This window comes from Pongo abelii, chromosome 16, assembly GCF_028885655.2.
Source record: "Pongo abelii isolate AG06213 chromosome 16, NHGRI_mPonAbe1-v2.0_pri, whole genome shotgun sequence".
In the NCBI taxonomy this organism is placed as follows: Eukaryota; Metazoa; Chordata; class Mammalia; order Primates; family Hominidae; genus Pongo; species Pongo abelii.
In genome coordinates, this window is record NC_072001.2 from 71,952,483 (window position 1) to 71,966,277 (window position 13,795).

The window sequence follows — 13,795 nt, forward strand, 5'->3', positions numbered from 1 at the left end:
CATATGTAAACCTCTGGGTTTGTGAAATAATTTGTTTTATAAACATTCCTGAGTTTTCAACCATACATTCTTTTTACAATACGACAAACAAAACAATGAAAGATATTCAAAACAAGGTTCCAAGGTTGGCCCAACTTGATTGTTTGGGTACTTGTTTTTTTAGTAACTCTGTAACTTTTTTAAAGGAAGCTTTTAATGAAGATACACCACTGAGTCTTGCTTTAAGACCAAAAATATCCAAACATAGTATCACATTATATATATCTCATAAGAAAAGCTATTCTATCAGGTAACAAAAATGAAGATTCCCCCTCACCTAGCAGTTCATCTGGAATGCATCTTGAAAAGATCAATGGCCTGTTGGACTCAAAGAAGCCATCCCCAAAAAAATTGTATAAAAAGATTTATTGAAATTTATCAATGACAAACAGACATAAAACTCAAAGTTTGGCTCTTCTGAGGGGCAGGAGAAAAACTGGTGCAGATGTTCTTTTATACAGATGAAACATGGGTTCAGAAATTACACGTCACTTCTAAAGCAACCAGAAGAGGGACACGAAAGCAAACCTGTACATTCACTAGGAATTTGCAGTCATTTCAGATTTCCACTAGGTAAGAAAATACAATTTTGCGTTAGTTTTTCCGTGCTCGGGTGTATGAAAAAAAAACCCAGCCGACATGCAGCAACGTCTCCAGCGCTTAGGTCTGTAAAAATGTTCTAAGCACAGAAGTACATGTGGAAGAATTCTCTCATCATTTTTTGTAAAACAAAGCGTTCTAATATTTTACAGAACAAGATAGGACAGTTTTTTTTTTCTTTTAAAGAAGTTGAAGTTTGAAGGTGTGTTTCTTCTAATTTTAATTACCAAATCCATTTTCCTTGTAACTTAACACAACAAGCCTGCCGTTTTCAGCTCTCTGGCTCATAAGCTCTCAAGAGTAACATCAGAGTCCTCTCTGTAGAGCGAAGCCCACCACCATCTGTGAAGGGGGAAAAGGGATGAGAGATGGGGAATGTCCCCAGACCAGTGCCAAAATACGCCTTTAGGTTGCTATTTACAAACCAGGGCGTTGGATGCCTCTAGCAGGCCCGAGAAAAGCAGGTATCATGTGAACCAAAGCAAAAGATATGGCTGGTGCTCAGCCCCTCCTGGGCATTAAGTAACCAAACTGAGACCAGCCACAGCCTTCCACCCAACCCAAGAGACTTGGGAAATACCAGGAAACGTAAGAGAACTCCAAACCATCCTCTTTGAGAGTCAGGAACAAATGCTCACTTAGTGTGTACTTAGCTATTGCATTTACAGGGACAAAAACCGGACACAAAGAAAAAGTAGGGGGAAAAAATAAAGAGTGGCAGTAAAAATAGTATTTTATTCCACCCCCACCCGCCCTCCCTCCCCCCGCAACCCCCAGTACACTTTTCCCCTCTCGTTCCCACAGCAACGTTACAATCAGAAAAAAATAAGTTTCAGGGGGCAGGATTGGAGGAGGGGGAGGGGATATGGGTAAAAACAGTCAAATCACAATAGGAATTTTTCAAAATAGGTTATTCCACTTAGTCATCATCTTCTCCCTCATCTTCAGGTTCTCGTTTTCGCTTCTGACCCCTTTCTTCTTCTGGAAAAGTAAGAAAGTGGCATTTAGATTAGTTATTAATCCCACCTCTTTAACTAAACCCACCGAATGAGAAGTCAGGGGACCCATGACTAGCAAGCTGTGCCATCCTTGGAAACCGAGGCAAGACATCTGCACAGCTGGAAGGGGAACCTGAGGCCTCTGACCGGAGTGTCCTGCCCACTGCCTGGGGCCTCAGAGTCTAAGCAATCTGAGGCCAAAGTGAAAGAGCCAGGCTGCTACCAGCTGAGAGTAAAAAGGCTGCCATACCACCAAGCTCTTCTTCATCTTCCTCGTCATCTACCTCTCCATCGTTATAACCTTCTTCATCCTCCTAGGAGAAAGGACAGACACCAGAACATTAGAAATGCCCTGCCTTGGGACATGCTGAGGAAGCCATACAGAGCACAAAAAGGCCGGGGTCACCCCCAGCCTCTCAGAGCCCCCACCAAGACTTGACATCTCAGGAGGAATGTAAAGCAGAGGTTCTTAATTTATTTCAGATCAAGGACCCATTGGGAAATCTGCAGAAAGCTTTGAACTCCTCCAGAAAATGTCCATATCATTTATAATATTTGCAAGCAGTTTCAGGGGGTTATGGATTCCAGGACCCAGGTTAAGAACTCTGATCTGAAGTCCCTGTAAGGCAGGCAGCTTTCCAGTCTGCACGTTCTCTGAGGAGAACAAGTTCCCGAGCAGACTCCCTGACGTGCAAAGTAGGCCATCCTTTCTTGCATCTGTCCTCAATCTAGTTTTGGCTTCAAGGGAAGACCCCAGTTTCAGCAAATTCAGATTCTGTGGGCAAGTCCAATGTCACCCGACCCAGCCCCTTCCCTAGCTTGCAAACTTGGACCACCTGGAAGGATTGGGGAAGATAAATTCAAGACCCCCTGAGGACATCATTCCCAACCAGCTTGAGATTCAGCAAGGTGTATGACTTTCACCCTCAACACAGGGCCCTTGCTTTCCTCTGCTCCTGAAAGTATATGCAAGTTGAATCTCTGCTTGTTAAACCCGGTTCCTGAAGTTTAAAAGAACTTGGTGACAGACTTCTTTTTTGTCAAGGGAAACATTCTTTTAAAATGTCACCAAAGAGTTCCCTCATCAGTCTGTTTGCTAAAGTTCTGGGGTATTTTTTGCATGTATAAGCTCTCCTTTACTGAAAGCTGGAAATATGCAGATGGTCAGTGAGATTATTTAAAAAACAAAAAACAAAAAAAAAAACCCACAATCCCCCCCATCCCCACCCCCCAAAACCCCACATGCAGCACTCCTGTGACAGGAAGGGGAAGATGAAACAGCTATTAGCCAATACAACTTACTGCCCTGTTCTAGGGGAACTTGTTTTACTAAGACTTTATTTTTAAAATACAATATTCTTTAGAGATGAGCCTAAGAGTCTAGACCTAGGGAGAAGACAAAGCCAGCAGCACAACTAAACAGAAACCAAGCTCATCTCGCCAGATTTTTTTTTTTTGACTGAGTCTCACTCTATTGCCCAGGCTGGAATGCAGCGGTGCCATCTCGGCTCACTGCAACCTCCGCCTCCCGGGTTCAAGCGATTCTCGTGCCCCAGCCTCCTGTGTAGCTGGAATTACAGGCGTCCGTCAACATGCCTGGCTAATTTTTATATTTTTAGTAGAGATGGAGTCTCGCCATGTTGCCTAGGCTGGTCTCGAACTCCTGACCTCAAGTGATCCGCCCGCCTCGGCCTCCCAAAGTGCTAGGATTACAGGCGTCAGCCACCGCGCCTGGTCTCTGCTATTCTATTGTCATTGGCCTGTGTCTCTCAAGCCTGGGCCGGCTGGCTGGAACTGGAAGCTCTATCTGAGTGAGTCCGTGTGGCAAGCAGATGTGTCTGCATCCTCCAGTGAGGGAGACAGGAAACTGCGGGGGGAGTTGGGAGGGGACACAGGCACCTTGTCCATGCTATTGTCACTTTAAAACTCTCTAGTTCTAACTTTTGCAATTAGCAAGAGTTGATTTAGAATTCTGAGCAAGTCATAGAAAATGACTCTGCTACAGAGAGACTCAGAACACACAAACACAAAACCCAACACAGTGCCAGGAACCTGGAGGAGGGTGTGAACGCCTACAATAAGCAGTCAGACACTTACCCCTTGTCAGACACTGTCCTTAAGCATTTTACTTACACTTCACTTTATCCTCTTAACAACCCTGTGAGAAAGCTATCATGATCCCTATTTTACAGATGAAGAAATAGGCTCAGAAAGGTCAGGTAAATTGTCTGGGGACACACAGCTTGCGAGTGGTAGAGCTGGGACTCACCCCCTCACAGATCTTGTTAAAAAACTGGGAACCAGCCAATCTCTTTAGGAAAATGGCCAACTCCGGGTGCTCTATTTCCATAGTGTCACTCTCTGATTTGGGATCCAGCAGTGTTATTCTGCTACCTATCAGTTCAAGGCAGTCTTTGGTTTTCCCTAGCACAGTTTAAGTGCTCAATGAATATCTTAATTAGCATATGAAAGCGAAAAGCAGAAAATGGGGCCATGCATTCTGTACTTCTTCACATAGAAACAATGGCCAGGCTTACCCCAGCAGGTTCAGTCCCTGCCTCTAAAATCCTCTTCCCCTCTTCTAATCCAGCCTCCCCAGAGCTTGCTGCAAGTCTTGTCTCCCCAGAAACAGCCCAGTGAAAGGCTCTGAAATGGACTCACTTCACTACTCACGGGGAAGCGACTTTCCTAACCAGGGCTCCAGGGCTGCCAAGACTGATCACAGAGGCAGTCAGTGGGACTGCCTCAAAGGGGCAGACGGTGGCCCTGCCCAGCCCAGCCTCCTTACCTCCTCCTCTCCACTCACGTCCTCCTCTTCACCTTCCTCCTCCTCATCCTCGTCCTCCTCGTCTTCCACTACCTGAGCATCTTCATCATACTCCTCCTCTGTGCAATCGAAATGGGGAATGGAAACAGAACTAGTGGTGAGCTGGCTCCGCCCCCCACACAGCACAGGTCCCTGTAGCGTCTTCAGTGTGGGGCTCATGACCCTCCTACACCCACCTAAGCCCAAAGATGGAACACACTAACTCTCATGAAAACAGTGCTGACATAATTAAACACATCCTGAAGTTGTGCCAAAGATAAACCCCCCTCACAATTGTTATGAATGTGAAAGGCCCCTTCTGGAGGTCTCTCACACCGAGACCACCAGGAAATTGTCAGAGCACAGCAACAGGTTCCGGGGCCCGGGAAAGCGGCAAGGTCAAATCAAACTCCTCGGGTTAAAGGTGAGAGGTCTGAGGCACACAGAGAACTGACTTGTTCAAGGTCACGCATCGAGTCACTGGTTGAGCTGGGCCTAGGGGACTTGGTCCCGGGACTGCCAGTTTTGGCTCCTTTCTGCCATATCACAAGATCCCCACCAAGGCAAACATGGTCTCTGAGTATCTTGCAAAACACTCCCAACTGAACAAAGAAAACCAAAATCCCGTATCTGAATTAATTAATCGGTCAAGTGTCTCCATTCTCAACTTTATCTGGCCACGAAGATGCATGGGAAAGCTGCACTGCGCTGGTGGCAAGGGGGAAGGGGAGGGAACAGGACTCCCTTCTTTTCCCTCCTTCCTTCCTGTAGGTCTCGAATGCACACCACACTGCCAGGGAACCCAACAAGTGGCCTGCAGCCCTCCACTTCTCAGCACTTGGGGCTCCTGAGCACCTGAGCCTGTGCCCCTAGGTGTGGGGCTGTGGGCTGCAACCACCAGGGGGCCCCACAACCCCTCTAGCTCTGGACCTCCTCTCCACTACTGAATACCTAGATGGGAAAGGGGGGTCCTCAGGCCACACCCTCTTATCTCTTTATCCCCTCCCTCCCTCCCTGGGAGAGTGTCTAAGTGCGGGTCACACTACAGAAAGACTGTAGAATCCCACTCCCTGGGGGCTTTGGAAAAAGGACAAAAATTGAAGTGGGGATTCAGTTGGATAGTTTTGAAGGAGTTATGCAGCTGGAGAATCTCAGGATATTTCCATAAGCATGGGACTCATGCTTTGTTCTTTCAGGGAAGTCAACCAATGAGATAGATTAGGGACTATGGAAAACAAAAGCAGACAGCCCCACTCCCCTCCATAGCTTTGGAAGGAGGTAGCTACCAGACAGCCGGCCAGCCTTCAGTAGCTGGGTGGGGGCCTCCCAACACCCAGCCCACCCACCTCTGCAAAGCCAAGGAGGAGCCCCAAGGCCTCAGATGGGCCCCTGCAGCCCTGGGCCACCCCGTCACCCACCGTCCTCATCCTCCTCCTCATCATCCAGGCCCTCCACATAGCCCTCAGCATCCGAGTCAGGGGCCTCCTTGTCGTCCCGGTCATAGCCGTCGAGATATGTGAGTTGCGGGAGGAGCTTGAACACATTTTCTCGGTAGTCGTTCAGGTTGGTTACCTCGCAATTGAAAAGGTCTAAGCTCTTGAGGTTTTCTAACTTTTTCTGCAAGTGGAAAAATGAAGCCAACAGTAAGCGATTTGTGGGAGTAAGGTGGGGGAACAGCCCCAGCAAACAGGCAAGGATGCCATGAGATAGCATGGGCAGACCACAACTTCCAGGTGATAAGGAAGCTTGGATTTGGCTCTGCTTAGCCACGGTGTTTGCCCAGACATATCACCTGCAGTTTGTGGGCCTCAGCGTCTCCATCTGGAAAATGGGGGGTTGGACTGGAGGATCTTTGAAGGCTTATCCAATGTTAACACTTTTATTCTGCAATTACAGCTTCTGTCTTAACAGTGATCGACTTGAAATTAGCCTGAGGCTTTCTTGGTGCTTGAGCCAAGAGGTTTACTGCCTCTCCCTGAGACTAAGGAGCCAGAGGGAAACCAAAAGACAACTTGAACTAACAAACTAACTCCTTCTGCATCTGATAATGATGATGATAAGGGCAGTTAACATAGCACTTCATGTACCGAGTCACTTTATCTCACAACCCCTGTAAGGTAGAAATAATTATTAGTTCATTTCACATATGTGGAAATGGAAGGCACAGGATTTGGTAATTCATCAGGCAGCCCAACTTCAGACCTGTGCTCCTACTCTTTGAATACTGCCTGTCAAAAAAGGACAAGAGAAAAAGCAATGGAGGATCCCAATTCTGTCCACAGTATTTGACACGATGTGCTCTGTCAAAGCTTTACACCAGACGGGTTCTAGCCAATGTTATCCCTGTTTGATGGTAGAGGAAACTGAGGCCCAGGAAGTGAAGGGTCATACTGCTTGCAAGTAACTGAGCTGCATTTTGACTTCCCACCTCACCCACCTTTGAGGCACCGGGTACAAAAAAATCCCATCCCAGGCTGAGTCCCCATTCCAAAGGGGGCCAGGTCTAACAAGGGAGTAAAACCATTGCTCCTTGGAGTCAATGTCGGGAGCTAGGTTGCTGTCTCTACGACCCTGCAGTTGAGACCTGGGTCATTCTCAGCAGAAGCCAAGGGCAGGGAGGAAGTCCTGACAGTGGTCTGTGTGGGCAAGCCCAGCACCCCCTACCAAAAGCAGCTTCCCGCCCCAGGAAGGTGAGGCAACACACACTGACAAGCAGGGGCGGGGAAAGCACTGAGACATGTGTGATCTGGGCAGGGGGCAGTGGAGAGTGTGAACGTGGACGTGCCTGAGTGCCTGACCCCTAATGATGACCGAATCACAATGTTTTACAAGGATTTTATGCACTCAATCCCCATATCTCACCCATATACAGAACTTCAAAGACTTTTTCCTTTTGTAATGACATTATAAAATCAAGACTTCCAGACAGATCAAAATAGTTTGGCTTTTTCCTAGGAGACCAGTGGAAGGCCTGAAAAGAAGTTCTGTGGGAAGCACATTCTACTAGTTGGCCCCAATGCCATCGATGGACAGGTAAAGGGCTTGGAAAAGAAATGCCAGTGTCCTGTGCTGCCACATTGGCCACCACCAAGTCCCATGAGCAACCATGGAGAGCAAGGAGTGCCTTTTGGGACAGAAACCCTGAAAACTCCAGCCCAATCTGAGGGATACCCAACCTCCCCTATAAACCCAGAAGGGAAATTTGGCAAACGTGGCCAATTGTCCTCCTGGCCTTTCCCCAGTTCTAAGATGCCTGAGGTACTGCTGCTGCTGCTTTTTTCTTTCTTTTTTTTTTTTTTTGGAGAAGGAGTCTTGCTCTGTCACCCAGGCTGGAGAGAAGGAGTCTTGCTCTGTCACCCAGGCTGGAGTGCAGTGACGCAATCTCAGCTCACTGCAACCTCTGCCTTCCAGGTTCAAGCGATTCTCCTGCCTCGGCCTCCCGAGTGGCTGGGACTACAGGCGCGTGCCACCACGCCGGGCTAATTTTTGTATTTTTAGTAGAGATGGGGTGTCACCATGTTGGCCAGGCTGGTCTCAAACTCCTGACCTCAGGTGATCCACCTGCCTCGCCCTCTCAAAGTGCTGAGATTAAAGGTGTGAGCTACCACGCCCGGCCTTATGAGGTGACTCTTATATGTATATTCACAACAGGTGTATTTACTTCATGTGGTAGTATTTCCTATTCCAAAAGAGTTGTTTTCAGTGACACATCTTACAGTTGATTTCCTTAAAATCAAAGGAATACAGCAAATCAGATCCTGGTAACATAGAAAGCGCTGTTCTGAACATGACCTGCCTCTTTCTGGCTGGTAAATCAGTGAAGTTTAGAGGATGTCTGTCTCTACAAGGATGAGCAGAGGAGCCAGAAATGCTACCCAGGCCCCTGACAGCCTGTTCACTATCGCACCAAGGACTGGTGAACAGGGGCCACTCTTCTCCACACTACATTGAGGAAGGCCTGCCCGCACGAGGCTCTCACACCACACGGCTCTCAGTCATTCCAGGGTTCTATGTCAGGACTGACTCATCTCTCACAGTTCAGGGGCCAGCGACCCAAGGAGAAAACCGGAGTCCACCTCCAGGGCCAGTTTAATTCTTGGATCGCTCCTCCCTTCCCAAAATGGGGCAACAAGCCATGCCCTGAACCTGAAGACATTACAGCTCAGGTTTCCAAAGCTGAGCAGAAACTGAGTGGAAAAGCAGGAGACCAGAAATTGAAAGTAGGGTTCTACCCTACCCGTACAATAGCTGCCTGTTCTGTCTGTGTGACCTTGTTCAAGGTATTTAACTTCTCTGGGCCTCAGTTTCTCTGTGGACTCAGCAGAAACAATAGCTCAATTCTATCTCATAGCACATCATGAGAGTCAAAAAAATTAAGTGGGAAAAGGACAAATGCAAAAGTAGTATTCGCTGATGCCAATTCCTCCCACCTCCTACCCCTGCAGGGAGGGGAGGGTCCGAATGACTTACCAGTGGCTCTATTGTGCTGAGGTCTTTAATTTTGTTGCCACTTAAATTTAGATGCGTGAGGTTCGGACACTTTTCTGCCAATACTTCCAGGCCCCCTGAGACTCTGTTATCGCTTAGTTCAAGCTAAATAAGGCAGGGAAAGAAAAAGCAGAAACAGCTTTTAAAATGAAGGCTACCGGCTCAGAGCTGCCCGGCTTTCCCCAGACAGGCAAGAAGGGAAAGCAGTCTCAGGGAATTGTCTGGCATGTTGGTGCAAGCACCTGGCTTTCCCTGCAATTACTCTTTCTAAACACAGATAATAACCCTTCCCACTCCCCACCCCCGCCTCCCAGCACACACAGACTCCACTCTATTTACCTTCTTAAGTTTGTTTAACTTTGGTAAGTTTGCGATTGAGGTGAGGCCTACGTTGATTGTACTTAAGAATTCCAGTTCTTCAAATTCATCTGTGAGGCCTTCGAGTTTGCCTTCATTTGACCGACTGTTGTCCAGGACAAGTTCTTTCACCTGAAAGAAGGCCCGACCGTGTGAGCAGGGGTGAGGAATGGGGCTGAAGCAGGGGGAGGGTGTTAGAGGACTCCTCAGAGGACAGGGAGACAGACGCAGGAAGCAGTCGTCATTCTGTCACTTCTAGCTTTCCGGATCACTGTGCTGCCAACGACCACAGGATGGATTTGCCCACCCTGACTTTTCTGCCTTTTCAACATCTGGGTGACAGGAGGCCTGTGGTGAGCCGAGCTGCAGAACCAGGGGGCCACTCCAGACAGGGGCCTTGGCTGTACCGCAGAAGACAAAGGCAGTAAGCCCTGCTGCCTTTGCAAGGTTGGTGGTCTCCTTCCAACCCTGCTCTCGCATTCTCCCAAAACCCGCATGCACCAGCCACAGCGTTGTTAGGGACTTCTGGGCCTTCCCTCACCACCCCAATGCCCCCATGAGACTCCCACATGCCCACTTGCTTTCACCCACTCCTGCCATCACAGCAGAGCCCGCCCCTGTAGCTGGCATTCACATGGCAGTACCCATGTGGCCTGTCCCGAGGCAGGGGCAGCAGACCAGGGGCTCCTCCAGCTCTCCCATCTCTAGCCCAGCACTGTCCAACAGAACTTCCTTCAAGGACGGAAACAGTCTGTACTGTCCAAGACAAGGGCCACTAGCCACATGTGGCCACGGAGTGTGGCCAGTGAGACTAAGGAATAGAGCTTTTAATTCTATTTAATTTCAATTAATTTAAGTGTAAACAGACACAGGTAACTATTATATTGGATAGCACAGTTCTAGACTTTGCTCTTCATGGTACAGCATAGATGTGGAAGGAGAATGGAAACCCACAAACTTAGGATGGGCCCATAATGAAATGCTGAGATCTGTCTCAAAGTCTGTCCTTGGAGGCACCTCTGTGGTCCCTTTTCCCCACTCAGCTCCCTTACTCACAATTTGGGTCCTAAATCCTTTATTTCTAATGAGGTAGAAAGAACGAATAAAAAGCCACCCTCTCACAGCGCTGTTAAGAGGTAGACTTAGCTGAAGGTGAAACCGCAGGTTCTAATGAAGAAGGTAGAAAGATAGGCTGAGGAAAAGTAACCAGATCGCAGGCACGAAATGACCCTGGGAGTAAGCAAAGGAGACCCGGCGCGTGGCCCTCCAGGCAGCTGGTCCAGAGTTCTCCTTCCTGCCCCAGAGCAGCCAGCTTCTGGGAAACCTGGCCTCTCTGGACTGGAAGACACCTTAAAGGTGATCCCTGCCTGCACCTCATGTCTCAAAGAGTCCCTTCAGCCCAGGACACAGCAGCCCAATCTCCCTGTAGGTGCCAGGAAACACTTACCAATGTCAAGTGGATTTGTTGCCTCCCTCCCTGGAACTTCCATCCACAGGCCCTGATTTCTCACCAATGGGTCACATGGCACAAGCCTGTCCTTCTCAACAGCAGTCCGGCATTGTTCAAAGGGTTCCTCCTGCCCCTGAGGGCCTTTTCCTCTCTTGGATAAGCAGCCAGGCTTTCTAACCTGTCCCTGTCCAGGGCTGCTCCTGTCCTTCGAGCAGGCCAACATGCCTAGCTTCTTCCTTCTGGGCCCAGAATGACCAGGTGCCCCTCTTACTCAGGCATCTCTGGGCCAAGTAGAGATATGGGGGAAAGGAGATGGAAACAGAGTCCACACGAGGCCTGCTATGCCCCTCCTCAGCCCCCTCTTGCCAGTGGGCAGAGCAGGGGAGCACTGGGGTACACATCTGGATCTCAGAGTCCTGCAGGGCCCTGCAACTGCCCTGCCTTCACTCTTCACTGGTGGGTGGAGGCATGCCGCTCCGCCCGGGACAGCAGCAATTTGTGGGTTTCATCTAGCACAGCCCACAGAGCAGGAGAGACACGGAGCGCAGCCCTCTCCTGGAGCCAAGGAGCTCTCAGCCTAGGAAATGGTCACCAAAGCCCACCTTCCTGTTGGGTTTGGGAGGGGGAGGTTCAGTCCTTTCCCACCCCCTCAGTCCCTGAGATCCAGATGTCCAGGTCAAGCCACCTTCTCAAGGTCATGGCAAGAGTGCCTGGGAATAAATCCTGTGAGGCCTTCTGCCCTAGGGCAGGAAAGCAGCGTAGAGCCAGGAAGCCAGGCCTTAGGGGACCAGTGCAGATGGAGGGAGAGTAACTGTACTGGGGGAGGGGAGCCATCGCCTTCGTTTGCAGTAAACACTGGAGTCACATGGCCCACAGTCTTCTTTAGTAATTGGTTTCCTTGGAAGGCCTGGGAATTCTTGAAGCTCCACCAAAGCAAGGCAAATATGAGAAGAGATTCCAGTCTACCCTCAAAGACTGCAGACATGTGGTTTTTCTAGACGGGTCAATGGCTTCTCCTTACTGCCGTTCGCCGAGGAGAGGAGGGCCTCATAGAGCGGTGCTGGGGAGCCCAGGGAATTCGTCCAGGAAGTCGGCCTCCTTTCTGGAGAGGAACAGTGCTGCCTGCCACCCCTGCCCACAGCCTAAGGGGCTGCTGCTGGGGCAGGCTGCCTAGGAATGCCACAGATAGACATAGGTTTCGGAGTCCTGACGAGGCCAGTCCCCAGCTCCTACCACCACACCAAAAGTGATGGCTGCTCCTCTCGAGGACAATACTCAAGCAACCACTATTAATGCTTTTACTAAAAATAATCATCATATCTTTCTCAAGCACTCGCTAGGCACACTCTAGGTGCTTCATACACAGTCTCGTTTAATCCCCATAACCACTCCTTGGGGTGTGTTCTCTCCGTTTTTAAGGCACATCCGAACTGCTTATCCTAAAATCCCAAAAGAAGGTCACAGGAGGGTGGGTGTCTACTGCACTCAGGTGGCTGGTGTTAGCCACAAGATGAGGAGGGGCCCCTGATGGCTTCTTGGGACTCTCCCCAGACCCCCAAGTCAATTCTACAAGTTCTTGGCTGTGGTGGGGCTCAGAACACAATACCCAAATGTAAAGGGCTTTGGCGTGCTGGGTACTTTGAACTAAAGGAGATAGGAAGGCCTCAGAAGCAAGCTCTGTGAATTTCTCCTGCCCTCCTGTCTCTCACCCTCTCTCCCCAGAAGTCACAGAATCCAGAACTTCTCTTCCCCAAGGTGGGTCACAGAAACTAGAATTCCTCTCTCCCAAAGCAAAGCCGAGAAAGGTTACTCTCTCCTGTCCCTTCTCCCTTGAAGACCCTCATTCCAGAGAGGTCCTGCCCCATATCTAGGAGGAAGGAATGCTACACAGAGAGGCCACAAAGAATCTGAACAGACAGGCCTTGCTGGGTTCCCTCTCAGCCTACACCCCTTTGTCCAGTCCCATTTCTTCATGGCTGTCTATTCTTCATCAAACCTAAGTATAAAAGTAGGCAGTTTCCCTGGGTCTTTGGGTCTTCTTCTCTGAAGGTTCTCATGTCACTTACAACTTTGATTAAATAAATTTGTTACGCTTTTCTTTTGTTAGCCTTTCTTTTGTTGTAAGTGTTGGCCATGACTCTTATGACGGGTGAGGAAAGGGATCACACCTCCCCTACAGCTGTAACTGTTTCTTTTCAGCTCCTCTTCTAACTGTTCCACCAGCCAGGTGGGCACCACCCCCAGAGGTCTCTGCTCTGGTTACACATCCTTAGCAACCAAAGCACAGAGCCTAACCCTGCTCTGGCTCAGATGACACTGCAGGAGGGGGCAAGGATACAGACAGGGGCCTGGGACCCTGCTCTTCCCCAAATAGCAAGAGGTTGCTTCCACTCCCTTGGGAAATCCCCATCGTTTTAAAGGTGGTGTCTTTGGAATCCCCACTGTTTCTGCATTTCCTCCCTGGTTGGTTTCAGCACCGTGCAGGGTGAGATCACAGAGGGGAGGGAGGGGACAGGGCTTAGACCTGAGGTTGCTGATACCACCAAAAAGCCCAAACCACATGCGGGAAAGACCCACTGCTTCGTCATGAGGTGAAGAGGGGTCCCAATGAGAGCAGCAGGTGAGCTGTGAAGTATCTGAAATGCACCAAACAGGACAAAACAAAAATGTCAGCCCAACAGCTGCCTGTGAAAGACATCCCATCCCCTTCCCTGACTGCCTCCATGAGGGCCACACTTTCCTAGTGCTCCAGTTTCAAAGCCTAGACCCACCCCTGAACTCTTGCTACAATACCAACCCATTTCCTCTGTACTTGGTTCTAACCCTTCCACGCGAAGAGAACATCCCTTTTCCATCCAGGGTGTGTTCTGCTTTAAAAAGAAAAAAAAAATCAAGGCCCACTTCCCCTGCCAAGTCCTGGGTGTGAGTGAAGTGCAAAGTTAAAATTAAACTGAAAATTTGTACTTTTGTAGACTTTTTCCCAATTCCACTGACCATTTAAAAATATCCAAATGTGGTTACTCTACCTAGCTGAACTGAAATTACTCTGCTTGTATC

At 49.1% G+C, this 13,795-nt stretch overlaps 1 protein-coding gene across 2 annotated transcripts in view; it reads right to left on the reverse strand.

Moving 5' to 3' along the window:
- Positions 1–390: 390 nt before the first annotated feature.
- Positions 391–13,795, reverse strand: part of ANP32A (acidic nuclear phosphoprotein 32 family member A) — a 41,963-nt gene continuing 28,558 nt past the window's right edge. Inside the window, exons 2-7 of one of the 2 annotated variants that reach the window (XM_002825599.5) lie at positions 9,271–9,420; positions 8,914–9,036; positions 5,862–6,060; positions 4,426–4,523; positions 1,888–1,951; positions 391–1,620 (exon numbers count right to left, since the gene is read on the reverse strand). In XM_002825599.5, coding sequence (XP_002825645.1) covers positions 1,559–1,620; positions 1,888–1,951; positions 4,426–4,523; positions 5,862–6,060; positions 8,914–9,036; positions 9,271–9,420 — 696 coding nt within the window. In that variant the 3' untranslated portion in view covers positions 391–1,558. Of the gene's footprint in view, positions 1,621–1,887; positions 1,952–4,425; positions 4,524–5,861; positions 6,061–8,913; positions 9,037–9,270; positions 9,421–13,795 lie in introns of those variants that run through there. The other variant, XR_010137180.1, reaches the window with a different exon arrangement.